The 25,365-nt window shown below is 36.0% G+C and overlaps 4 protein-coding genes across 4 annotated transcripts; 1 reads left to right on the top strand and 3 right to left on the bottom strand.

Moving 5' to 3' along the window:
* Window positions 1–933: 933 nt before the first annotated feature.
* Window positions 934–8,605, top strand: LOC149736304 (uncharacterized). The gene is made up of 10 exons (XM_089877373.1): window positions 934–2,620; window positions 2,903–3,054; window positions 3,144–3,323; window positions 4,523–4,789; window positions 5,072–5,241; window positions 5,558–5,715; window positions 6,006–6,371; window positions 6,645–6,786; window positions 7,095–7,588; window positions 7,742–8,605. Exons 1-10 carry the CDS (start codon window positions 2,047–2,049, stop codon window positions 8,350–8,352), a joined length of 3,114 nt encoding a protein of 1,037 aa, XP_089733499.1. The 5' UTR covers window positions 934–2,046; the 3' UTR covers window positions 8,353–8,605.
* Window positions 8,606–8,830: 225 nt separating this feature from the next.
* LOC149736303 (uncharacterized) lies at window positions 8,831–10,782 on the bottom strand. The gene is made up of 5 exons (XM_089877386.1): window positions 10,626–10,782; window positions 10,280–10,435; window positions 9,807–9,959; window positions 9,478–9,692; window positions 8,831–9,114 (listed from the first exon to the last, which is right to left on the bottom strand). Exons 1-5 carry the CDS (start codon window positions 10,669–10,671, stop codon window positions 9,031–9,033), a joined length of 654 nt encoding a protein of 217 aa, XP_089733512.1. The 5' UTR covers window positions 10,672–10,782; the 3' UTR covers window positions 8,831–9,030.
* Window positions 10,783–11,496: 714 nt separating this feature from the next.
* LOC149736302 (importin subunit alpha-1-like) lies at window positions 11,497–15,167 on the bottom strand. The gene is made up of 11 exons (XM_089877378.1): window positions 15,012–15,167; window positions 14,768–14,899; window positions 14,365–14,558; window positions 13,950–14,094; window positions 13,784–13,894; window positions 13,598–13,729; window positions 13,255–13,446; window positions 12,728–12,904; window positions 12,502–12,651; window positions 12,132–12,314; window positions 11,497–11,769 (listed from the first exon to the last, which is right to left on the bottom strand). Exons 1-11 carry the CDS (start codon window positions 15,072–15,074, stop codon window positions 11,668–11,670), a joined length of 1,581 nt encoding a protein of 526 aa, XP_089733504.1. The 5' UTR covers window positions 15,075–15,167; the 3' UTR covers window positions 11,497–11,667.
* Window positions 15,168–15,694: 527 nt separating this feature from the next.
* Window positions 15,695–24,572, bottom strand: LOC149736301 (uncharacterized). Its single transcript, XM_089877377.1, has 13 exons — window positions 24,203–24,572; window positions 22,623–22,720; window positions 22,132–22,212; window positions 21,590–21,754; window positions 19,956–20,114; window positions 19,296–19,482; window positions 18,994–19,133; window positions 18,790–18,930; window positions 18,542–18,733; window positions 18,185–18,344; window positions 17,821–18,033; window positions 17,569–17,688; window positions 15,695–16,650 (listed from the first exon to the last, which is right to left on the bottom strand). Exons 1-13 carry the CDS (start codon window positions 24,273–24,275, stop codon window positions 16,487–16,489), a joined length of 1,893 nt encoding a protein of 630 aa, XP_089733503.1. The 5' UTR covers window positions 24,276–24,572; the 3' UTR covers window positions 15,695–16,486.
* Window positions 24,573–25,365: the final 793 nt, after the last annotated feature.

The raw sequence follows: 25,365 nt of genomic DNA, 5'->3' as shown, positions 1-25,365 counted from the left end.
GGACCATGGCGTGCCAAAGCACGCGATTTCACCTACATAAAATAGAATACCGACTAAACTAGACCAGATGGTTTTTCACGGTTATTCGGCCGACTTTTTTTTCTGTGCCAAAATCTACCGACTAAAAAGGCAAAGAATTAAGACAGCGACTAATTTAGTTGGTAGCTGAAAATTCCATTCTTGTAGTCGGCATAGTGGACAGAAAAGTTGTATAGGTTTGCCGTATGGTCTAAATCTAAAGTCTACACATAAACCTTCCCCCAAAAAATAATCACCCACCAAGTAACATGCATGGCAACTCGTAAGCTGGCACGGGGTGTATGCAACAGACCACCTGTGTTATAACGACTGTGTATTTTCAGCCACGCGAGAATAAAGTAAGTTGCATTCATTCATTCACGCAGCCCACTTTACAGGTGCAACAGTCTTTGCTTTCTAAGTCGCGCAAATATACAGATAAGCATGTTCGTGATAAAATAATATATGAAAAAAATCGGCAGATATATCACGGATGGTAAATCAATTAAGACTGATTTTAAAAACTGCTTGCATGCTGATATAATATATAAAGTGTATGCCTTTGGAATTGTAAAACTACGCAGGTAGTTTTATAGCGTGCCATTAATCAAATGAACGAAGAAATAAACACACGCTTCCATTTGTTTGCTGTGTGGTCATCTTTCAAATATTCGTGGTAAAGTTGAACCGAATTATTACCATTAGAGGCGCGCTAGAGTTAAATAGATTTCAATTGTTGTTACTGTTATTATTTTACAAACGACATAGTTACCACACCAAACGTTGTAGTTTTATTAGATTGATTGGTTGTTTTGCACTATTCATTAACAAGAAACAATGCTAAAGTTTTTAGTCGAACAAGCTCTTTCGTTTTACTTTATTAATGTCATACAGATGGTCAACTTTCGAGTGGGGAACTTCAAAATTGATTCATACGTTTCCCTCCCTACCGGGCAACGAATAACCCAAAATAAAATAGTTTCAAGCACTGAAGCGGCTCTCGGCGATTCGCTAAAGAGAGTGGCTGGCATTGTTCGTTGAGCCATCGCGCGCCACTCATTGAGCTGTTAGTCCGCACTGTTGAATAAACATAATACCACAGTTACGTCTGTGCTGTGCGGTAAATATTCCCTTTTGGAGGTGGACAAGATGTGAAAGAGAATCAAATTGCGCGAAGGTGAATGTAGTCCAGGTCTGTACATTTTTTACTTGATCCAGTGAGTGAAAGCCGAAGTTCGTTATGTCGTAATCAAGTTGACGAGGGAAGTTCATTCAACTGAAGAGCCAAGTTTCAAGCAGGTTCTTGTGTTGAGTTGCGGAATACCACGTTGTGACTTGGGTTTTTGGCAGAGTATGACCAATAGTGGCATTTTATACTAAATGTTACTAAGGCAGTATATTTTATTAACGGCTCAAACTACTAATAACTACTAATATGGAAATACTAAAATGTTTTTTTTTGTTAATATCTACGTATGCAATGTTGATTTTAAATTGTGTGGTAATCCGTAGGTCGTAGAATAACGTCAAGCATGAATAGCTTGATTGCTAGTGAGTTGGCTACACATTACCGCACTGTGTGTGTCTGTTACTGATTAAAACCCGTCATACCCAAGCGTGAGCTTTCTACTGGTAATAGATTTACTAGATTACATTTGATACGTCAGATTTGTAGTGAAATGATGAGTAGCAGTGTGACTATTTTAATTATTTTAAAGTGTAAGCAGTAATGTGATTGAATTTTGTTTAAACGTAAGCGTAGCTGAAAAGGAAGAAAGGCCTTTAACTATCCGATTCCCTTTTGTGTTTACAAGCGCACTGTATGTTGGAACACGATAGGGAAAGTATGTTTGCTGGCTCCTTCAATATTTGAACTAGTCTTGAGGCAGCAAGGCTGAACTACTGAGTTTTCAGATAAATTCTGGTAATACTTACGCTACAAGTGTGTTTTATTCCTAGGTCGATATAAATAGATAGAAGATTTGTTTTACGTAAGTATTGCATATCGATAAGCAGTGTTATGTTGGTATGAAAAATATGTCTAATTCTGAGCTTGATGCAAGGCATTTCCAGCAATACGAGCAACAGGAATCTTGGTACAACCCAATGAAAAGTCTTGGTAGTTTACAAATAACCAACCAGGCCACTCTTACCTACAACCAGAATGGAGTTTTCGTACAAAACATGCCGAATGGTCCCGATCAACCTGATATGCAACACAGAGTGCAACCAGGAGTGGTCGACCATTATTATTACCCAGACAGTGACCTTGAAACTATTATGGAAGAATCTTCTGTACTAGATTCCGAGGACGAAAGTGTTGACAGATCAATTCGAGCTTTTCCAACAAGTAGCACATCAACAAATGCATCGGATTCCGACAACACGACACGCGGTAGTGGAAGCGAATGTCCAAGTCCAGTAATTGGTTTACCTGGAAAACCATCCAATTTTTTTAAACCAGTAGATAGTGTGAACCAATGTCAACCTTCAAGTAATTCTTTGATCTCACCAAACGTTATAAACTTGAATACTTCGCCGCGGAACCAGCAGCAGCCACAAGAAAGTTATTATATTCCTCAACCAAAGCCGGAACCCCCAAGTAAATAAATATTAGAATTTATTACAATGTTTGACAAAACATAATTCAATATAACTAAGGAACCGTCTTGTTTATGTATAGTAGGGTGGGGTAAGATTGGAGTTGTTTTCATTCATTCTCTTTTCTCGTCCAATTTGGTAATAAACAAAGAATATTTACAGAATTATACACCACTAAACAACTAAAGAGCGTTCTTAAAACAGAGCCAGGAAACATGGGTGTAGGTGTTAACGGTATCCCATCTTACCCCACAGTATTGTATTTAATGTTTGTTTTATTTAGGCATTGGTGCCCAGAAAATCATATACGCCAAATGTCTCAGTCCAAAGGCCGACCGACAAGGGTGGCCAACAGAACCGCCAGTAATCACTAACGAAAAGTCAACCATTTCATCAATGTTTGAAGCAGCAAAGAGCGGTGAAGTGTTTGCCCTTGTAAGTGAAATAGTATCCCCAGTTTTTGTTAACCGTTTTATATAATAATTCCCGAATGATTAAAAATTTGTTATTTTGCTTTTTAACAGGATTCCTTCTCTGCAAGTGAGCTGAACGACACTTTAGACGAGAACGGAAACACAGCGTTACACGTAGCAGCTGAAAATGGTCACTTAAAATGTGTTCGTCGGTTAGTATCGACCGCATCCCCACACATGATCACACTTCCAAACGATGACCTTATGACTCCTACAGCTATGGCAGTGATGGTAAGCATTAAACTATTCAACGTTACGCAAACTGCTTTCTCTAGTGCTCTCCTGTATTGCTTGTGTAAACTCTTTGCTCTTCCAAACTTATATTTTAACAAACATTCCTTTTCTGGTCACATAGTTTTTAAGTGCGATCATGGTCCCATGTTGGCACTTCTGCCGCAAATAACTTTAATCGAAATAAAGGGTTAAAAAACTTGTTGTATTTTGAATTACAACATGTGTAACAGCAGTGTGTATAACGTTTACACGAATTGCTAACACCATAGTTTCATGTAGATAAAAAATTAAATAGTTGTTAAAGTTATAACGAGCTGTTACTACGTAGTTGTGTAAATCGCATTGTGGTGACGTCACTGTTGTGGCAACAGCATCCTTGGTAACAAGTAACCAATGATTTGTTTGCATTGTATTAAAATGTACGGTACGCGCATTTCATTAAACATATGACTGTTTCACTATCATAGAAAGTAAAAAATAACCTAAATTTAATCTTTTTTTTCATTGTTTTGTATACATGCTATATCTCCAATGCTGTAAGCGAATTCTTATGTTTCGTTTCGTCCTACACTAACCATGTTGTATTTACTTTTATAAAGTTTGCAATATACTGTCTTGAACGTAAAGTTGTAAACCATAAGTTTGGTACGATAAATTATGGACTTTATTTCTTCGGTTTAATAATATGTTGATTTTACTAGTGGGTTTTGAGGCTTGATAGTTCAACGGAAAGTGATGAAATATTTATTAACGTCCATTCACGCTGGTTATTTTTTTTCTATCTTTTATTGTCGGGATTTAGTTTCTCAATTGTATACTTACTGTGGCGAAACTATGGGAAAGAATAACAGCTTTACTCAGCGATATTCTATTGTACACAACACGCTTGAGTAGACTTAAAAGAGTTGTAAGTCATAAGTTGACGATATTGGACGCACTTAACATCATTAGGTTATTGACGTTGTGAAAATCCCATGACATTAATTCTTCGATCCAATTATGTTTCTCACTTATAGTACTAATAACGATAGCTTAAACTTAATTATCTTGCTACTTGTAAGGGTTTTGCACTTCAGGATCGTGTTTGATTTTTAATATCGATTGTGTTGAGATAGAAGTTGCAGTGCTTAACAAAATGCTAAAACGTCATGATTTCTTTACACATTTTACAAGTAAGTTAATAAGATATTTTACAGAATGGACATACACCATGTGTACAGTGGTTGGTGAAATGTACAGCAGCTAGAGAAGAACTGTCTGTCTCCAATAAAACTTCATCCTTCGACGGCTCGACAACTCGACCACCGTTAGCCCATATTGCAGCAAAGTTTAACAGAAGTGAAATACTAGATTGGTTGTGCGAGGAAATGAAGGCGGAAGGTTATACCGTTGATACGGCTGACCATGCGAGTAACACTGCTGTTCATTTCGCTGCACAATACGGACATATGGAATGTATACAGGTATAATGTCAAGTTTCTTATAACTGGAAAAAGGAGCATAGGGTGGGATAATATAGTTCGTGTTTTTATTATCTTTTCTTGTCCCGATTGGTAATAAAAAAAGAATATTTGCAGAAATACACAATCGTGGCCCGCGACTCTAAAATAGCGTAGGTAATTGATTTAAATACGAACAGGATATATGGAGTTTAAGTGCTAACAGTATCCCATCTTACCTCACAGTACTATAAGAGAATTCGCTATACATTGCTTTGAACTTGACACTTAATTCTATGTTTACAGACGCTAGTGGCTAGAGGTGCATCTGTCACCTTGATGAACTCTGATGGTGACACCCCATGCCAAGCCGCTCAGAAGAAAGGTCATGATTGTTGTGTTGGTTACTTAGTAGTAGTGGAGACATGTGTGTCACTTGCACAACAGGTGGTTGCATTGAGGAATGACGTTGAAACGTAAGTGAGATCTTACTCATGTCCACGTAAACCAGTGAGATTGCTATATTTAAAAGTATTTCTCGATTTGACATTTGCGCTTTCTATTGTGAAGTATTTAAACAAACACATATTCAACCATTACTCCTTCCATTACCATTGAGTTACCAGTGGGTAACTTACCAACGCATCGGTGTTTAGTGACATGGGTGTTCAATAAGAATCCCTTGTGTAAACCTTACATGTATATTGGTAAACTTACAGTCATAGCACCAGTGACTGTACAGACAAGATACTCTTAATTGACTTTGGCTAACTTATTTTTTGAATGTTTCAGATTAAAAACTGAAAATCAAAAACTACTTGGTGAAATGGAAGTCATTAAGTCTCCAAATTATCGAACAAAAGAAAATTTGTTTGAAAAACAAATTATTCCGAACGGTATCGATCAACAGTCATCATCGCAAAATCCGTCGCATCAGCAAATCGTCCACGGTACATTTATGAATTTGTTTTATATTGATTCTTTTATTATAGATGTCCTATATGACGCACGTCGTATAATATTAATGTAACTGTATCGTAACAAATGCTACTTATTTGTTCCCGCGTGGTGGGTCAACAGTAGTCGGTATTATACGGGTGACTTATTTCATAAATCTTGTGCACACTTGCGAGTTACCCAATCGTCCAACTTTTTTGCCAAAAGGACACATGCGCACCTAATTGGAGCAGCATGAGTTCAATCTGGTATCTGCCGTCTACTAAACATTTTTATTTCCCAGATACACGAGACACTAGTGGAATTGAAACGAGTTCTGCTTTTGAAAAACAACTCCCACAAATCGATAAACCACAAAAAAGATTCCTCCAAGAACAGCCACCGCCACCGAAAATGTGGAACAAGAAAAACCACAATCAATCAAAGGAAGCAGTGACGTCAAATGAGCCTAACGGGTCTGCAAACACAGCAGAATACCAGCGAAGGATAAATGCCGCTTTAAATGGACCTGGTACAAGTTTGGGCAAGGATTCTTTGTCCAATAATCATCAGGCCCACGCAGCACCGAAATTAAATGGCTTACACAAGGAAACAAGTTCAGGTTCGGACAGCGAACAAGCTAACCGGGAAGTTGAGATGTTAACTGAAAGTATGTAATATTATGTACTGCTTCCTTAAAATTGTATTATAGTTTATAATCGTATACTTAGGACTGGGGTTTATAGGACCGTATACAGGGTTATAGATCATCTTGTTCCCTCCTTTTAGAATACCTTTATACACATTATGTTCGTCACGAACATCTTAATCCTGCCACAAAATCATTTTAAATTATCCACAGGTTTTAAAATAATTGAATTCATGAATCAACTAGTCTTTCACTTTAGACTTGTTGTGTATTCAAATAAATTGTTTCACGTAGACGAAGTTCCAAAGAACAAAGCGTGGCAAAAGTTGTCGATGGACGAAATGTTAAAAAGAGTTCGAGATGTGAGGTATCTACCTTCACCAACTATATCTCACTGCACTGAGGACTCGACCATGGAGACAGTAGAAGTTATGAGGTAAATGAATCTCCATGTATGTTGCAGTGATATTATATAACACGGGTGTCATATTTCATACACTCGGCTGTCAATTAATAGACCCCATATTAGTAGTATAAATTCTCATCAATTCTCGGTCCCAATCACAGCATTAATTCTCGGTCAGCCGCAGGTATATGAACAATGAACGTCATAGCAGTTGTGACAGATATAGATAGCAAGGTTTTTTTTCTATTAAAGCTATATCGCCTTTATCTTGTCGTTTTATTTTTGGCCCAAAACTGGTACCTGAGCGACTGTTATAATTATACGTTTATATATTTCAGGGAAAGATTAGCAGCAGCTAGTCGGTGGTTCCTTGTCGAGCAAGCACGTAATGGCGGAGGTCGACCGCGCGCACCAGCTCCAAAACATTTGCATCAGAAGAAATCAAACGCACCCAAGTTTAATCCAAACAGATCTGATACCAAGGGATCAGGGAAACACGGCGGAATGTCGAACTCCACTGCGAAATGGGTGCTTGAGTCACAACCTGAACAGAATAACGGGAGCAAAATGCAAAATGAGCAACAAATCGTGCAAATGAACCATTCTCCAATTAAACCCAATCCCACCAGAAATACATCTGTCCATATTGGAGAAACTGCGAATAATCAAACCAAAAAAACCGTACCGACTGGCACTCTGAAATTTATGGTGAGCCATGCAAAGGCAGAGAAGAAAAATAACATCTCGAAAATGAATTTACCCAAAACACCAGACAAAAAATCGTCACCAGTGTTTTCGTCTCCGAAGAGTTCTTTATCGCATACCCCAACAGGTAAAATTGTAATTATTCTATAACCCTTTTTTGACCGATACTTATGAGTAACACGTACAAACATTTGAATCGTGTCATTATCATAACAGTAGTAAAATAGTATATAGTTATGACGATAGCTTGAAGAATTTGTTTGTTTTTGTTCTTGTCCAGACACGCCCCCATCGACACCAACGTCAACCAGCACACAAAGGACAGGAAGTTACCGAAGGGCGATCAACAAACAACCTAAAGCAGTAAACGAATCACGTAGTAGTCCTGACAGTCTGTCTTCCAGTAGCGCAAGTGTTGAAGGTACCACACGCAGCACATCCAGCGAAGACAGAAGTAGCAAATCAAGTAAAAGTCGTTCCAAATCACACGCGAGAAACGAACCATTGCTTGGCAACCAAACCATCAACTTTCATGGTATAGAAGATCCTCTAAAGAAGAAAACTTCACCAGTCAATAACATAATGCGAACACCATCGGTCCACTTACATCATCAGCCAACAGGCAGACAAATTCATCATTTCCCATACACGGGTCCTACAACGCACAACCAGCAAATCAATGATAAACCTTCGCCTTTCATTAGTGAGTACCGTAAAGTAGAATTCGCTCCACACAAAACGTCACAAGTGGCAAGTCAATCTTACGTTGAGAAATCAAGCAACTCTGAGTTAAGTGTTGACAGAAATGTTAATGGAAGTTACACTACACTACCAAACCACCCCGCCAAACAAGTCAGTTTTTTTCGTCGCGTTCACGGAAAGTTAAGATGATTACAAAACACCGCCCAATATTCGTATTGATAGCTGACTGATGTAAATAGCATTATATCCGTCTTATTAACAGGCATGGCGAAAGCTATTTAAACTAAAGGATTGCAACACTTTGCACTTACATTTTACGACCTATTACATGTACTTGATACACTGTTTCTTTGTAAGGGTTTTGTAAGTTTTATATTATTTAATCTTGTACAGACACTGTTCCTAAGTCACATTTGAATCAATAAAACATTTGTTTGTTATATCTTTTTTGATTAGTGCAAAGACACAAGCATGTCAGTATTTTGTCATTTTCTGTATAAATGAATGAACAACCTCGCTTGAAGAGCAGCAAGTCCGCCTAATTACGTGGGAATTCGTTGGAATGGTATAACTCACGCTGTTGGTAATTTCAAAACCGATATTACTCAATTAATTCTTGGACTGTAATGTCGAGATTTAGAATCTTGAGTCTCGATGGAGTGCCATCTTCACGCTATCGCCACTTGTTCTCTTTAATTGACGTCATTAAAATGAGTACACAATATTAAACTAAATCAACAGGAACTATTACTTTGATTTATGTTGTGAATCATATAATAGCAAACTAATCCAATAGCATGACATGTAATGACGTTTAAATGAAAAATCCGTAAACAACAAGCAGAAACTTCATGGTTTACATTGGTTTTACACGCCGTTACTTTTCTTCTTACTGATATCGTATCTCTCTCCAATAGGATGCATGTGTATATCTTCCGTAGCGGACATGCCCTGGTAAAAAAATAAATTTAAACTGTTTTCTCCCAATTATTATTGGCTCTAAACATTTCCATTATATGATAAAAACCTAGGTTGACGATTTAAATTCAACAAAATACAGTTTGTGATTTGGTGTCACAAGGGTTATAGGGTCATATTGGTTCGACGTATATGAAATTATCGGTTTTGAACTTAATCGACGAACTAGAACTAAATTGTAAAACGGTAAACAAAAAAACTATATTATTAGCTTTATGTTTTGGACAATCCACATTTAAAAAACAAACAATAATAGTTCAAGCGAGCCTGTTTAAAATGCCACCTATACGAGCAAAGCATCGCTTAAACAAGCGATGCTGACAAAGATAAACCAACCTCTTTTGTTTCTTTGGCAATTAACGATGCAAAGATGAATTGAAAAGTGAGTGATACAATCAACAACGGCAGAGCAACCCATGCGAAGTAGAAGGAAAAATTAAAATGAAGGTCCTTCGTTTTCTCACTGTAGTAGTTGTATGTTGGAGGGCAGAGAGTAATGCAAGTTGTGTGTTGTATCGTGTACAACAACACGCCAATGAACAAACAAATAGCTGAAATAAAAATGTATTGTCAAAAATGTAGAAATGTCAAAAAAATGTGTAAAACGTAAAAATATTCTACTTAAATTCATGCGCACGTTTTCAGCTGAGAAAGACTTAACTCACCAGCAATTGTTGATATGACAGCTGCAGATCGCGCAAGTGTCGCACTGGTTCCTATATTCCCACCACTTGCAACAATAGCAGTGGAGATCATGGACATTAAGAATGCTGGAACAACTAAGACCATTGATGCAAATACTCCGGCACGAGTATACACTGGAAGTAACACACACATAGAGTTGAATAAGTAAAATATAAGCATTAATATGTCACTGCCAAGTTGACATAGTACGATCCTGCTGCCATCGTGGATGTACGTGCGCTTGGTCAAGACAGGTTATTGGTCTAAACCAGTGCTCACTAATGGGCTGTCAAAATTTTTAGTCATTGGAAAAAATGTAAAAATAAAACATGCAAAGTTAGCTATTAAGTTCACAAGCGAGACGAGGTGTATATTAGATAAGCATCCGTGTTATGATGACTGTCGCTGTCGCCACGCCAGAACAAAAAAATAAGTTTGCATATATAAGACTTACTGCAAATCGAGAACGGCGTTACGTCACAATTTAAGTTTTGTAATCCATTGTCCCATAGGCCATAGTTCAAATATATAGTCGCGTTGTTGACTGGAGTATTGGTCAACCACTTTGACGTAAAGAATGCAGCGAAGAGGATCGAGGTGGAGACAATGACTGAAAATTAAAAATAAACTTGTTGAAGCTAAAATAAGCCAGTAGATATCATATGCGAAAAGTATCAAACGATACTGACAAGACAATACAATTCGTGTCTATACGTGTTAATGCATATATACAATCATCACATTAGTACACAGTAACTTCAATTGCAACTTCTTAAAAATGGCTGAAATAAAAGACTCACCAAGCACAAGCGACGAAACAGACAACCCAAGCTTGAGACGCGACATTTTCAATGAAACTTCACCAGCAACGAAATTCTAACTCTTACTCGTCGCCTGGGGCAACTGCGTAATGTGACCATTATACCTCTTGTAACATTTAAAAAGTAAAAGAAAAAAGAAACTAGTGATAGCGTTACAAGTTTTGCTGGTATTCTTCTACAATAAAAAGTGAGCTCCTGAACTTAAACATTGACTTTGTACTACAGCTTGGAATAGTATTACAGATCGACGTCATTAAATTTACAAATCGTTCTAGAATCTAGACATAACACTGGATACCAGATGATGTTACACCATTCTTATCACAATGAAGTATCATGAATGTTTTTCAATCTCAACCCTTTTCAGCAAAAAGCGAAGTAAACGCTATATTTCAAAATACTTAACAGCTAATTAAACTTCCCAATGCTGTATGTAAACAAATACCACTAAAGAAATGTTACAGATTCTGTATACTTTCCATTGGTAACTTAACAGTCACTGGCTAAATTCCCCTTTATTATAGCGGCATACCCTGCAGTAGTACGTAAAACGTGTTAAAAAACGTTTACTATGTAGTAGGGTGGGGTAATACGGGACAACTTTGGCACATAATGTCCAATTATCTTGGTCGTGTTTAAACAATTAACAACGGACTACGGTAGTCGTGAGGATACGGTTTTATAATTTATGAATGTTCTTTGTTTACAACCAAATGGGACAAGAAAATAAAAGGTGTCCCATCTTCCCTCATCCTACCATATATTACTGTGGATACAAAACTCCCAAACAAATTCTAAACAGCAGACAACACTGATATACTCATATACAAAATAAATATTTCACCCGCAATTCAAAATACTTCATAACTATGCATTTATTGTAATCAACGAAAGCCAAATAATAGAAACTTAAAGGTTGCACTTTTTTACGTTAATCGAAAGGTAAATCCAATCAGAAAATAAAGGGCAGTATTGGCAGCAAAGAACGCAACATAGATTTAAGTGGCAATCATAGAAAGGTTTAGAAGTTGAATCCACCCTGGCTTGAATTCTTGTCTTCCACATTGAATTGGAAATAATCACTGCCTTCAGTTTTTGGAGCAATGTTCTCTGACTCGTCATCCTAAAGAGAAAAGTAAAATACAATTTTATAGTGAGATTGTATCCGGTGAACCGAAAAACATAAGTAAAAGAGAGACTATTTTTGTAAAAAAAGACTAAAAAAGTGTATAATCAAGTCGTAAACCAGAATTAAAATTTGTTAGTTTTGTTTTTTCAAAAGTTTGACACTTTAGAATTTTTTAATGCTAACATCTTTTCACACGATATTTGAAATGGAAATAAATGGTAAAAATACAAACAAAAAGCATGAACTAAATTATATTATAAAAAAGGCAACCAAAAAATATTCAAATTATAAAGTTTTATTTGAATAAAAATTTTCAAATTATAAAATGTTATTGAAGTATATTTCAAACAACCTACTTCGCAATTGAAGAATCTATCAATAATATTAAGAGCCATGCTGTATACTGTTTCATTTGCATGCTGCTGTAGCTGTTCAATATGATCTACACCACCACATGATTCTAGTGCACAACACATGGCTTCAATTTCACCAACTTTCTCAGCAGTTACCAACATGTTTGTAATGCCATCCAAACAAACCTAGAAAATAAAGTGAATCTGTTTGATAAATAATAATAATCAGTATGCATAAAAGCAAAACATATTACTCTAAAAATAAACTTTCAAGTGGAATTATTAATTCTAGTGCTCATTTCAAATGCAGCAGCATAGAACTGTGATTTCTCCTTTATAATTGAAATTTTGGAGGAATTGAAGCAAAGTTTACTTGAAGAATCTTTGGTTCTTTAACTTCAAGCAAGCAGCACAAAGCAGGTATAACATCATTATTAGCAAGATATACAAGCTGTTCAATGGAAGCACCAGATGTGTAATTGGTGATTGCCCAACATGCTTCTTTCTGCGTCTTGTAGTCACCCTGTATGAAAAATCCATATTTAACACTGAATGGGAAGTGAGAAGTTTTAACACTAAACAGAAAACGAGAAAGTCACCTTCATTAAAAGTGCAATGAGTATAGGTATAAGATGAGCATCAATAATGGCTTGTATTTGAGCCTGGGTGCCAGCAGTTATATTGCTCAGTGTCCATGCTGCTTCCTTTTGGATTGTTGGTTTGTCATGTGACAATAGTTTGGGGAAAGCTTCAAGTGTTCCAAGATCAAGAACTCTCTGTAATTAAACAAAAGAATTTACATAACCTAATTAAGAAAGTGGCATGTTTTATATTTTAAATACGTCGTCGCTGTTAGTATTTATTGTTTACCTCAGTCATCACCAGTTTTAAAGCAATATTACTTTAGAAAAAGGCATGACTTGATGACTACATTAGGTAAAGTAGATTTGCTTACTATCTGGGATGCAATATAAAGTAAGCATCTTTAAATTTTGTTAAAATGCAGGCACAAAAGGTTTGCAATAATAGCTGTTCTCGATTAAGATTTATATTACGCCTGGCACTCTGGCAGTATCCGCTTATACATTCTCCTTGCTTGATACTCCTAGGACCTAGGTGTTCTTACCTGAGTCTGTTGGTCTGTCCCAGTTACAATGTTACCAATGACACGTAGCACAGGTGTAAGCAGCATACCATCAGTAGTATGCTTGAGCAATCTAACAAGTTCTTCCACCACACCAGTCTTTAATACCAACTCAATTCGATCGTTTGGACCATCCGTGATGTAGCTTAGTGCCCAGCACACATCAGTTTTAACCTGGTTGTTATATATCATTACACAGAAATACATGGGCAAATATGCAGTATAGAACAAGCCATAATACAATATGAATACGCAATACCAGTAATTTGATTGCTGCCTAATAAATTCCATTTAGTTAACTAAATTACTTGTTTAACCATATTACCTGCATATCATCCACACGAACTAACTTCACGATAGTTGGTAAAAGTTGAACGATAAAAGGCAAGGCTGTGTGAGGGTTTTTATTCCTGCACAAGTTAGACACCGTCCATGTTAAGTTTTGCAGAAAGGATCCCTGAGAAAAAAGAGGTGAATATTTTACAACGCATTGTTTAAAAAGTGATCTCACAGGTGCGTCATCTGTAATGAGTTGAATCAGTGGTCGAATGATTCCTTTTTCAAGGACGAAGTCTCTCATTGAAGCTCCATCACCAGCTATATTACCAAGTGCCCACATTGCCTGAACCAAAAATAATTTTAAAATCATAATTTTCAAATAAGTTTAGATTGCATACCTGTTCCACAACATTCTTATGTTGATTGCTTAGCAGAGCAATAAGACTTGGAACTGCACCAGATTGAACAACAGCTGATGTTTGTTCACTGTTTCCTGATGCAATATTAGTGAGAGCCCATGCTGCCTCAAATTGCATAGAGGGACTAAAAATATAATAATGTTAAAAACTAGTTCATAATTTAGGTACCAGTGCTGTGCCTAATCCTATCAACTGTAATTATAAAACTTATACAGGTTTATATTATTCTTAAGTTTATTTAAAATTTAGTTTAGAAATTAGCATCATGTGACTCAAGTTCTAAATATAATTTATGGCTGTGCCACAAAAAGGTTGAAGCACTGTTATTTATATGAATATATTATGTTTAATTTAACAAAGCAGATATTTAAACTAAACACTATAGCAATCATACTTATGTTCCAAAGCAAGAAACTCAACGAGCTTTGTCACAATGTTGGCTTCAACCATCTTGCTAATGGGTGGGTGACGTTCACGTGAGAGAATCTTTCGAGCATTCTGTGTGCAAATAAACTGCTGCATCTCATCAGAGCTTTTCGTAATACCATCCACAATGTCTTCAAATTTCATCACAACACCGCTGACATCCTGTAAAAGAAAAGAGCGGCTATTTGGATGAACTAGATTTAACCAAAATTGTTAAGGGTTAGTTAGGCAATTTTTATTATTTTAATGCCTTATGTGCAAATATGTCATAAAACCATAGAAACTATAAGGATTACAAGAAAAAATATGTCAATCTGGATTTATGGCAATCAAAAGTGTCTGTTCTTGGTTCCAACAATTTATATACGTACTTGTCTATTCATTTCCTTCAATGGACTCGTGTTGAGATCCTCCAGGTTCATGTTTCTACGTTTCAGCATCTGTTCATCCCGCTTGCACTTTCGAAGCTGGACGTTTCCATCTTGACGCTTCTTTCTCAAGTTCTACAATACAAAATCACAGATTATTGTACAAAGCATTTAACTTTTTGCGAATTAAACATTTTAACAAATATATAAACGTTAACCAAGTATAGGCTATAACTATAGGACAAACCTCACTGCTGTTTTTGGCATTTTTATAGTACTGCTGGCGTTGTTGGGTTTGCAGAGCGGACATGATTGCTTTTCTTAGTACGAAAATGGACTAACAAAAAATAAACAAACACAGAAACGTCTGTAAATGGCAAATGCGGGTGGAATTAAATATTTTAACAGGATAAATACAACTGACGAGCATGAACTACAGTTACTGTGTCCTTATTTATTTAATAACACAATGGCCAAATTTTAACTGAGCTCACAGCAACTACTGGTACTTCAGAAACAAAAGACTACGGAGTTAAAATGAGTTTAGTCACATTTTAAAATTCGAGAAGTTAAAATGCGTGGCAAAACGCGCGTCAGCGTTGATTGGTCAATCTCATTTCTAAGTCGGGTGGAAATCACTGAAGCAGAACATTGACCATTTCTTATATCAGAGTATACTAAACACTGCTTATATCCTCCTAAAGAGTTTAAAACCCAAACCCTGAATCCCTTTTGTCTCTTCCGATCTCCCTAGATTTTTAAACTATTGGATGAAGGAAAAAAACTTAAATTTTCCTAAAAAGATTCTTTAAATCGGTTGTGTATACTACAGTTTGGCATAATATTTGACTTTGCGTTAAAATTTTTTTTGGAATGATTCCGCGGGTGTTCAATCATTTACACGGCTATTTCCGACCCTGCCTCGGCTTTACATAGTCTTAATTGCACACGCAGACCCAAAAATGTCATTTAAAGAGTATAGTTTTGATATAATTTGGTCGGCCTTACAGCATTGCGATTTGCGTTCTATCCTCCATACCCACCGGTTGCTTTCATTTTGTTATTAATGCATTATAGCCAACTGCTAGTGCGCTACAGGACTAGCTACCAAAATTCACCGGTACCAATACAAATGCCTTTGATACTAAAAATTCACTTTTACACTCTAGCAGAAGAGTTCGTATATTCTTCATATACGGTTATACGCACTGTGCTTATTTCTTTGCACTGTATATATATCTCCTTGTAAACCATTTTAAATGTATGCTTATAAACATGGTACAGATAGTAAATTTGTATCACAGAGCTACATACCAACGTACATTTACTTATTGCATTTAACTATTAAAGATCTTTATTTTGTATATTACCTGATGCTTTACTATCATAGATTTATAAAACAGTGACGGGATAAATTGGTAGTGTGGTGACAATTCAATACCGATGGTTTAAGTGCACAAGGAAATAAAATACAGTGATTGTACAAAAAATGCTACTAAATACAGTATTAAGTATAGTCGGATGGGGGAAGATGGGACACCTATCTATTCTATTTTCTCTATCCATTCAATAGTAAACAAAATGCATTCAAAGAGTTATAAATCCGTATTCCTACAACTCCCATAGGCCTTTGTTAATTGCATAAAACACAGTCAGGATATTATGTGCTGAAGGTGTCCCGCCTTCCACCATCCAACTATATAAGTTATAAAACTGCTACGATTACAACTGTTCAAGTGCAGAAGTCAAGTGTAAAGCTTGTAGAAAGCTAAGCTTCAGATCATTTCTAATGCTACTGTAGTAAATGTCTGGGCTTCTTTGCATGAGTTTGCTTAACTGCATTAGAGCTACACCATCAAAATATGACATTGCAGACTGCAATCCATCTGAAATTAAGAAGAATACAATTTGAACTAACTTGGTAGTTTCTTACATAAACAACATTTGTTTACCTTTGCCCATGTATAAAAGTTTCTAAACATTATTGCTTAATAACAAAGAATATTCTAAACAGCCCGTGGTAACAGACGAGCCAAATTAAGGTTGAACGTAATTTGGTTTTAAGATTAATTAGTTTAAGTTTTAAGAAACTAAGATTGGACCTAAAACTTTTAAATAAACTAATATAAATAAATGTAACTTGCTTTATCCTTGCGGGGCCAGAAAACGACAGTCGCTTTAACACGGTTGTTCTGTTTCAAACATCCTCATGCCAGCTTACGAGTTACCAAGCATGTTACTGTGTGGGGGATTTTTTTAATGTTTGGCTCATACTTTACAAAACCTATTAGTGACCATTGGGTTGGAGACACACATCAGATCATAATGGTAGCAGTGATAAGCCTGCCACTTTGCCAAGGGATCGGACAAAAAACGTTGCCGACATGAATTTAAACTAAAAATATATATTATCATATAATGGCGCGTCCGGCGCCGTGGCGTAGTGGTTAGCGCGCCTGCCTGTAACCATTAGGTAATGGGTTCAAGGCTCATCGCTGCTACCATTGTGGGGGTATGTGTCCTTGAGCAAGACACTTAACGACAATTGCTCCAACCCAGTGGTCACTAATGGGTTGTCCGAATTATCAACCATACATAAAAAAAATAAAAAAATCCCAAAAAAAATAATAACCCACAAAGTAACATACATGGTAACTCGTAAGCTGGCACGAGGTGTTAAACCCACGTGATAACGACTGTCGTTTTCCGGCCACGCGAGGATAAAGTAAGTTACATTCATTCATTCACATTCAATGCTAGTATCAGTTCAGTTTACACATAAAAAGTAATTGCTCATAATATACCTATTTTTGTTTTTTTTGCCCATTCAGATACTTCTGTTACTCCCCAATCTTCCAAAGGAGTATTTTCGGTTGATAATTTTGAACTATCACGCAAGGCAGATGGAGGTTTTGCATCCACAGCTGCAGAATATATGATACCTATGATACCTTTCTTTACACTACATAATTTACTGACATAGTAAGCAATTTAGTTTATCATATAGTGTGTAAACTGTAAACATGAGTTAAGGAACAGAGACTAGGGAATATTACCAATAACAGACAAGTTCGTTTCTGGTTGCTTGTATACTTTCGAAGAAATTGTTTTTATCATCTTTGGACAATTTGCTTCAAACAAGCTTGCATCACTGAAATTGAAGTACATTTGCATGCCAACCAATGCACCAAGCCAACCATCAGGTTTGTAGCTTTCGTCAAGAAGTAGTGGTACAATGGGCTTCTGTAACTTGTATGCGTATTCCGCTTCTATAAAATATTTTGTGACTGCAACTTACAACACGGTTTCTGTGCCACCAAGTATTTAAAATTTAATACTTAAAAATAAGTTTGTGGGAGTTATCTTCCTAATTACCTTTTAGCATTTTTAAAATATTGTGGCAGTTACAAAATAATTTACCCGTCCGACATGGATTGCTGTTCTTATACTTTTCACTCATAGCAACAACAACCACCGATGCGTTCTCAACAGCATCAGCCATCGCTGATAAGATGGATCCTTCAACACGATCCACATCGATCCAAACTTTGAACTTGTTTTCTTTTAACTTGTCACGCACCTGTAGCAAATGTGCATATTTGTGTCTCATGTATTCTAATATTTAAACTATGGTTATCCTCCTGTGGTGGGCACCTTTACATCCTATATTATAAAATCAGTAGCAACACTTTATGTTTGGTCAGTTTACCACTATCAGCTACACACCTTAAACTACTAACCATTTTACTATAGTTAATTCTTGCATATAAAACTCACCTGCAGCATCATTGGTTGAACATCCCACTGATAGCTTATCATAACATGCTGTGATTCATTCATCTCAACTTGTAAGTTCACATGCTTTTGCTCATCCAGTATAAACAGTATACCTTCACTGGAGCGTTTGGAAGCTGGCTCAGAAGAAGGATCACTTTGTATGCGATACACTGCATTTAGTATCCCAGGTTCCTGTATACAGTAACTTAGCAATCATAAGATTTTTATATACAGTTTAAACTACCAACCTGTCTGATTTTATCTTTATTATCTCTATGAAAGGATAACGTCCACAAACAATGAGATGCAACATTATGTTCTTCTTTTAACCCATTTTCTTCTAACATTTTGCCCAATAATGGCAACACGCCAGCATTGACAATGGACACCTGCAGAAAAAAGTCGATGAAATACAAGGCATAGTAAGAATACAGCATTAACTAAATACATACCTTGTTATTATCATTCATTGCAAGTTTGTCCAGGCCCATGACAGTTTCAGTAGCAGAGAATGCATATGTCTTTGCGACATGATTTGATGAAGCAAGTGCACTTGAGAGCAACTTAATAATAAAATCTAATACACCAGTTCCTGCAATAAGAAATAATTTCAGTGATTATTGTAAAAAGTCTTGCTTAAGCAAACAGACATCAAAAATGCTTTTAAACCCAATTTCCTTGTTAATATTAAAAAATGGTTCTGCAACAACTGCCCAACAATGCCAGTATTTGGCATGAAAGCAAATGAACTTACCTGTAATGATTTTTTCATTTTCTTTTTCATCAACACAGAATGCTAATAGAAGCATTACATTGGCTTTGACTATGAGGTATGTTGATTGGTAATATTTCAAAATAGAATTCACTCCTTCTTTCTCGCGTATAATCAAACGAACTTTGTTGTACAACCGAACACAGTTGAATAAATAACCGAATGTGCTCTAATTGATAAAAAGCTTTTATTTAGTTGTTTAATGTTTATTTACCTAATGATGATCATTACTTTTTATTCTTGCAAATTGGTACAAGTAAAATATATAACACTTGTTTCTTATTTTATTGCACACTAATTTTGATGGTTTTATCCACTTATACATGATCCCCTGTTGCCAAATATGCAACTTTGTGGGTGAACATTTTTGTTCTTGATGACTGATATTTAAACAACCCGTTAGTGATTACCGGGTTGAGTCAATTAGGTTTTCTGCTTAAGAACTTACACATCTGGTGCCGGGTATAGTGGTAAGCGCGTCTGCCTGTAGCCCAGAGGTAATGGGTTCAAGGCTCGTAGTTGCTACAATTGTGGGCGTATGTGTCCTTGGCCAAGACACTTAACGGCAATTGCTCTAACCCAGTTATTCATACATTCATTCATTCATCTGGAACGGCACTCAGCTGTAACATGACCACCAACCTTAATTCGAAATCGCATGGATGGATTTGTTAGTTGTTTTACATCAAGGTCTGGTATAGAGAATTCCTTCATGCAACATCTTAAATAAGTCTTTTGTTTGTAACTTTCTTTACAAAGATTGTAACATTTATCGCTGTAGTTCCACAATACCACCTTCATCTGAAAAATGCCTAAATAAATAAAGAGGTACACACTACTGAAGTAGAGTTCGTTGCTGTGGCAAAGTGGTTAGCGAAACTGCTTGTAACACAGAGGTAATTGGTTCAATCCTCATCGCTGCTACCATTATGAGCGTATGTGTCCTTGGGCAAGACTGCCTAATTTTGCTCCAACCCAGTGGTTACTATAGGTTATTGCTCCAACCCAGTGGTTACTATAGGTTGTCCAAATTATCAGCCATACATAAAAAAATCCCCCCAAAATAATCACCTACGATGTAATACACATGGTAACTCGTAAGCTGGCACGAGGTCTATGAACACCTATGTCATATTGACCGTCGTTTTGCTCAAAGTTAGTATAGACCAAGTTAGGAAACGGCGCTCGTGTCCGCCATTACGGAGCCCACAGAGCGTGAATCGCCTATACAAATGCATGGTCGGCATGTGTTCATTTAGTTTTTGTAAGCGATACAAAGCTAGAAAACACGTATAGCGATTGTTTTAACATTTAAAATATAATTTCTAATATAAATCTTGCTATACAATATTAAATCTAGGAAATAATGTGAAGTAAATTTATATTTTGACTGGTTTTCGGCGTACAGTGTGGTTTAACAGGGTACTTTACGTTGGCGATTAAGACAAGCAGCAATCAGCTTGGGTTACATAATAGTATATGATCATACCTACGAATCTACAGAGCCATTCTTTACTACATTTATAATCCAACATGAGTGGACATGCAGCTCCAAACTGCTTAAGTACTAGCAGATAAGGTGTTCGCGTTTTCCGATTTCATAAAGTCCCGGAACGCAGAAAAGGTAGGTTACTAATTCAAGCAGAGGACCAAAAATAGTAACTCAGTATTGTTTTCACTTCGTTATAGGCAAATTTTACAAAGATATCTTAAGTTTCGTTGCCGGGTATACGTGTTAAGTTTGTGAGCCAAAAAGTAAAATCACGGCAATTTACATGCAAAACTGCAGCTAGATACAACAGTTTATGGTAATTTTATGCGTTTTTGTTTGTATTTTTATATTTTAATCATTTTCTTTCATGTTTTTGGTTAGTAAACTTAATATTTTCTGTTATTTTACTCTTTAATCGATTGAGTGTTCAATAAAAGTGGATTATTTTTGTGAGGTTTATTATTGTGATAAGATATAACATTAGTAGAAAGGCATTTTTACGCGCAGAAGTGCTTGGTTTTTACAAAATCGCAATATTTAAACGAAAAACAGCAGCCAGCAATGATAAAATGCTATGCCGTGGGCTCCGTAATGGTGGCGACTATGACGTCATAGACGCGAGACAATGGATAACAAGACTCTTTGTTTTACAATCCGTTTCCTAACTTGGTCTATACTAACTTTGGTTTTGCTACGCAACATAAAGCTATTTACATTCAGATTCATTCATTTAATTAAACTGTGTTACCAGAACAAAAATAGTTCTTCTTATTATTCTAAGCACCTGAAGGTAAGCCCTATTTTTTCGAAAGTTTAAATTTTCATCATCAGTATTGTGACAAAATTCCCACACACGAACACAAATATCCAGAAAAGAATGTTTTATCATCAAGTCACCAATAATGTTGATTTCCTCCAGCAGTCGCTTTCTTGATCTCACAAAATAGCGCTGTTGGTTACAAACATTGGTTCAAATTTGATCTGGAGAACTGATACTTAAATCTATTAAACATGCTTCTTATAACATTTTCCATATTTTCGTTTATTCCTAAAGTTACACAAACATTAAACAACACAAACTTTAACAATAAGACAAAACCTAAACAAATTAAACTACGAAAATGAAATAGGTTTATTTAGTCAAAGCCAAAGCTTGTAACAGTGTTATGACTTAGTGTGATTTAAAACTTAAATTTGTGCAAAAAATTAAAACATTTTGTTGTGAGAACTAATTAGTTCAAATACAGATCAAGAAACATTGGCCTGGAGAAAAGATAGGTATATTATAGCTACTTGAAAATTATATTATCAATTCTAAAAACTTGCCTTCACTAAGAATTCAAATATTTGAAGAGTTTCTTTAGGCTCCCAAGGTGTTTCAGTAGTTTTAAGTTGCACCAATTTTCTCTGCATCAAGAAAGCAAGTTAAACAAATATAACTGTGGTTAAAATTGCATGAAATAGTATAAAAAATAATAAATGTTTTTTTTTCCGAATGACACCACTTCATTGTTTATCCCTTGCAAGACAAATCTTAATTTTAGTATTATGGTCACTTATTTATTCTACCATCCAGAGTAACAACACTGATATCCTGTGTGGTGGCATCATACACCATTGTGACTTACCAATATATATAACTGTGGGTGTGTGTGTGATTATTTTATGTTTTACGGGGTTTGGTATAACCTGACCAAACTAGGTTGATGCAACCACACACACCCACAATCTTAAAAACATTAAGTTTTAAACACTACTCTCTACTTTAAAAAGCAAGCAGTCTGTTCACTGTGATATGCATTTAAAAGTATAATTACTTCAAAGTTGTGAGGAAATCCTGTTTCTGGTTCTTCTTCCTCTGTTGGGTTATCGCCAACTTCAAGAAAATTCTCTTCATCATTGTTTGCCTCAGGTTCTAAAGTTATGAAAACCGCAACGTATATATATATGCATTATTGTAAACTAAAACATATTTATATATGTGTAATAAACTGAAGTATGGCGCGTACCTCAGAACACATACAGAATATGCGGAATACCTATTTTCCAATGCTTAAGTCGTCTAGCGGTCTCATACCAATCACAAAAGCGGGAGAGTGTTATGTTGCAGTCACATGTGTATAAAATGTTTATTGCAAACGTATCAGTACTATAATTAATCGCATACGTTAAATAGGCAAATATACAATATGTTTTCTAGCATCCATAGGCCAAATAATGAACATGTCAACTGCTATTTTGACTCAATCAATCAACGTGAGAATCAAAGAAGTGCTACTTCAGGAACTGATTCAGGTTGTTTATCGTTTAAAGAGCGAATAGCATTTATTTTACACGCAACTGTGAGAAAGGTATAGCTATATTTATGTTGCGAATTCCCACCTAAATAAATACATATTAGCCACATGTATACAATGAGTTATAGTCAATCGTCATAAACGCATACTTAACGCACAGGTACGCTCAGCATACATCAGATATTTAAAAAATTGGCGCCCTGACTCGGAAGTATTTTAACTTTTATATTTGATTAATGTTTAATTTGATTATTAATGCACAAAAGAGTATTTGTAAATAATATATATATAACTTGTATTATGGCAGGTGCACAGGAGATTTTGTTTACAAACTTTTGGTGAAGCACGCCTTAATTTGGCCCCAATTAATTAACAATGAAAAAAATACGTTTTAAATTAAGTAGGATTTCCTAACAAGGCTTTGAAATGTACTTGCTTTGCACACGTCGATTATACAATAGCACCCGCACACACGGAAGATAACCATCTTGCACACGCGAGATTTCATCAGGAACTGCCACACTCTGCTCGTGTGCAGAGTAAGGCAGTTCCTGACGAGATCTCGGTTGTGCAAGACGGTTATTTTAAACGTGCGCATGTGCTATCATCAAAAATCGGTGTGCAAAGCATGTCGATTTTCAAGCCTGTAGGAAATCTTATTTAATTTAATACGTATTTAATTTGCATTTTTTTCTTTGTTTAATTAATTTGGGTGCATGGGACAAATTATGGCGTGCATCACCAAAAGTTTGTAAACAAAATCGCTTGTGCACGTGCCATACTCTGCAGAAGGAATTTTTATTCTCCTTGAAAAAAATAAAACATATATACAACTCATTGGGTAAAAATGCGGTCACCCTTATTCTACCTTCACGTCTGAATGATAGAATGGGCTACTCTTATCAAAACCAAAGAAAGTATAAAACAAGCACTTTATTAAAACAATTGTCACTGTTTCACTACATGATGATAAATAAGTTACATTCATTTTATATTCGCCATGTGCTTTAGTTGAACTTTTTCCATTATAAAAGGTTATAAATTATGTTTTTGCACGTGATTTTCAAATATATTTCTTAACAAATTTTCGCAGCACTTACTTTGGGTTACTCCTGCTGATGGTTGAGGCACATTAATTTGTAGATCATTAGATTTGCTCGCAGCGGAACCCATTTATTTTTCTTCACATAAAACGTAACTAGGATTCAAAGTGCATTTTGTTTTGAAAGAGTCGTGGACAAACAAACGCCTTCACACACTTGTACACCACTTTCGGTTTGTTTGTTTTCCAAAAAAGCGTTGGTTTAATCTCCTAGGAAATGCCAGTGTTTCCAGATGCATATTTTGATCGCGGTCATCACTAAAGTTCGTATTTTAACATAGATTACTAAATACCAAAACACCAAGTTATAAAAAAGCATACAGAACTTTTTGTCTGTAGACTTCAGTCACCGCATATCGCAGAATTTTAAAAGGAAAGACTAGTGTAACCAATTATATCCTGGCGTGGCGCGGTGTCGTGATATATTCGTTCGGACTGATATATTTGTACCGGGCAATATTTCGCATGTGGCGAGTCGCTACTGCCGATGTACAATAGGTTTAAACAAATATAATGACCATCTGATCCGAATTTATTACGACCCTCCGTTGAAAACGTTCCAGATATACGACGTTTACACGTGGGTTGAAAAATAAGTTTTCGACTTAAAGCCAGCAGAACTGAGTTAAATATGTACGTGAAATGCAACCAAGAATAAGCAAGTAGCCTACTACTAACAAACTTATTTTAGATCAGTTTATTAATCACATTTTACTTAACTTGTCTTTTTAAAACAGGATGGCTTACATACCATACTTTTAATACCCATGGTAAAATTATTTGGGAAAATATGTTGTGTTTAATCCAAACTGAATATTTGCCTTAGTTAATCAAAAGTAACAATAATGCTAAATGCTTTACAAAAAGGAACAATACTAACAGAGACAAGTGTAGTTAACAATGAAGGGATTTGGGTGTTTATTTCATTAATGATAGTTATCGGCACGGCATGACGTTTGGCGTAATCAGACGTCAACAGTACAGATAGTAGACATGTACGTTGAAACGATGCAAAATATGTTTAGTTTTGTTTTATACACCGCAACATTTTTTCTGTCGCTCCGTATTTAATAGACCTGGTATTGTATTCGCTCAGACCTACTGCACATGCGCAGTAGCGTCGCCGTGCATGCACAATAGCACCCGGTAAAATTATATCAA

The sequence above is a fragment of the Ciona robusta genome, chromosome 4 (assembly GCF_009617815.1).
Source record: "Ciona robusta chromosome 4, ASM961781v2".
NCBI lineage: Eukaryota > Metazoa > Chordata > Ascidiacea > Phlebobranchia > Cionidae > Ciona > Ciona robusta.
The sequence above is the reverse complement of the archived record's forward strand: the minus strand, read 5'-3'. Positions and strand labels throughout refer to the sequence as shown.

Coding starts and splice junctions, on each gene's coding strand:
- LOC149736304 (XM_089877373.1), top strand. CDS start 2,047: ATGAAAAATATGTCTAATTCTGAGCTTGATGCAAGGCATTTCCAGCAA. Junction 2,621..2,902: donor ACCAAAGCCGGAACCCCCAA/GTAAATAAATAT, acceptor TGTTTTATTTAG/GCATTGGTGCCCAGAAAATC. Junction 3,324..4,522: donor CTACAGCTATGGCAGTGATG/GTAAGCATTAAA, acceptor GATATTTTACAG/AATGGACATACACCATGTGT.
- LOC149736303 (XM_089877386.1), bottom strand. CDS start 10,671: ATGTCGCGTCTCAAGCTTGGGTTGTCTGTTTCGTCGCTTGTGCTTG. Junction 9,960..10,279: donor AACGCCGTTCTCGATTTGCA/GTAAGTCTTATA, acceptor TGTTACTTCCAG/TGTATACTCGTGCCGGAGTA. Junction 9,115..9,477: donor TTGCCAAAGAAACAAAAGAG/GTTGGTTTATCT, acceptor TTTTTTTACCAG/GGCATGTCCGCTACGGAAGA.
- LOC149736302 (XM_089877378.1), bottom strand. CDS start 15,074: ATGTCCGCTCTGCAAACCCAACAACGCCAGCAGTACTATAAAAATGCC. Junction 14,095..14,364: donor TTTCTTGCTTTGGAACATAA/GTATGATTGCTA, acceptor TTATATTTTTAG/TCCCTCTATGCAATTTGAGG. Junction 13,895..13,949: donor ATAAGAATGTTGTGGAACAG/GTATGCAATCTA, acceptor TTTTTGGTTCAG/GCAATGTGGGCACTTGGTAA.
- LOC149736301 (XM_089877377.1), bottom strand. CDS start 24,275: ATGGGTTCCGCTGCGAGCAAATCTAATGATCTACAAATTAATGTGCCT. Junction 19,483..19,955: donor CCATGCGATTTCGAATTAAG/GTTGGTGGTCAT, acceptor TTTATCAATTAG/AGCACATTCGGTTATTTATT. Junction 16,651..17,568: donor GGCAAAAAAAACAAAAATAG/GTATATTATGAG, acceptor TCTTAATTTCAG/ATGGATTGCAGTCTGCAATG.